This window comes from Agrilus planipennis, unplaced genomic scaffold, assembly GCF_000699045.2.
Source record: "Agrilus planipennis isolate EAB-ADULT unplaced genomic scaffold, Apla_2.0 scaffold2932, whole genome shotgun sequence".
Classification (NCBI taxonomy): domain Eukaryota; kingdom Metazoa; phylum Arthropoda; class Insecta; order Coleoptera; family Buprestidae; genus Agrilus; species Agrilus planipennis.
The window spans coordinates 1-1,590 of NW_020441585.1; the positions used below are offsets into that span (position 1 = coordinate 1).

The window sequence follows — 1,590 nt, forward strand, 5'->3', positions numbered from 1 at the left end:
AATTAAAATGTCCCAAAAGCGTTATGTTACTGCACTTATTTATTCAACCATAAAAATTTACTTATTTATTTTTTTATTTCTCTGTTAGCGTAGTAGAACCTGTATCTTATGCTGTACCGATGCCCACATTGGAATTTGCTATGCTGTGTCTTCGTAATGCGTACAATTTATTACCATCTGATACTGCAGCATCGCCAGTACCTCTCCTTCTTATACCAGGAGTGACTCCCCCTGCTCCCCCTCTGACACCTGGTCCAGCTCCTTCATCGTCACTTTCGCAAAGTAGCGTTGCCTCTCTAAAGAACTCTATACTAGCTGCCAGCGCCTATGTTGCCGTCAGTCTAGGGGATTACGTTCTGGCATTAGAGCATGCGCAAAACCTACTTAGCCAACCGAAGATTTCTGGAGTTCATATGTGAGTAGGTTTTTGATATTAAAAAAAAAATATTTTTCTCCTTAGTTTGCTTAATAGGTTTTGATTAATTTTTTTGTTAACTTATTGCAGACTATTGGGTCATCTTTATGCTGCTGAAGCATTGCTTCTTATGGACAAGATAACAGAAGCATTAGAACACTTGAATCCAGAAAATATTAAGGACATATCATTGGAATTCCCAGAAGATTCTGAAGAAGAAACGATGAAAAATAATCCACCAACAAGTGTGTAAATGAATAATAATATAATTAATTAATTTGGTATATAACTTTATCTAAAATAAATGTGAAGAATTTCGCTCATTTTTATTCAAATATCTAGTATATACATAACAAATGTATCGGCATTCTTTCTTCATTAAATAGAGGTGCAGGGGGCGAGAAGGTTCACGTAGGAAGACACCGGGAATTTAGTTTTTGTTTATTATTAATTATTGTTTTTGCTTTCTTGTATAAGGGTTTATGTATTATTTTATTTTATTACAGATTGGTTTCCTAGGAATATGGAAAGTATTCAAAGTGTGTTACAGTATAACATTGCTGTCTGTAAAACAGTGAGGGGTCAACTGGACCAGGCGTCGACTTTGCTGAAGAAGGTTTGGCAAGGTCAAGGACCAAATTGTCGAGTTCCCGCCCACATAATTATGCTCGTTCTCTACATAGAACTGCAGTTGGGTAAGTCCCTAATTCTATTTATTTGTATTTGGCGTTTGAAGATTGTTTTGCGGATTTAGAGGCTTTTCTTACGTTTAGCTACATACTAGGTGTCGCATGTGTAAAGATAATTTACATATTAAAAAATTTGGTGGCTTTGTTTTTGTCACAAACAAAAATTATTATATAGGACATGCGGACGTAGCCAGGACTCTTGTCAAACAGTACTGTTTCCAGTACAAAATCAACAGTTGACCTGAAATATTTTTGATGGATTTTAAAGACGACGACTGACCATAAAAAATTAATCTTTTATTTAATCGTATTATTAGCAAAGTTTAAAATGTTTTTTGTTATTAAACGAAAGTGAATATTAAAGCGCTTTAAGTATGAGGAAGCAAATTGAATGTAGAATTTTTTAACAAATATAATAAACGATAACAGAAGCCTAGAATATCGTAATACATTTTTAATACCTCATATTTAGATCCTCTCCTACAT

General features: G+C 34.2%; 1 protein-coding gene across 1 annotated transcript; it reads left to right on the forward strand.

Moving 5' to 3' along the window:
* Positions 1 to 88: 88 nt before the first annotated feature.
* Positions 89 to 1,482, forward strand: LOC108743955 (CCR4-NOT transcription complex subunit 10-like; the record flags this gene model as incomplete). Its single annotated transcript, XM_018479557.2, has 4 exons — positions 89 to 415; positions 506 to 660; positions 922 to 1,110; positions 1,280 to 1,482. Coding segments are annotated over 4 exons (736 nt in total), but the record flags the coding sequence as incomplete, so codon positions are not given.
* Positions 1,483 to 1,590: the final 108 nt, after the last annotated feature.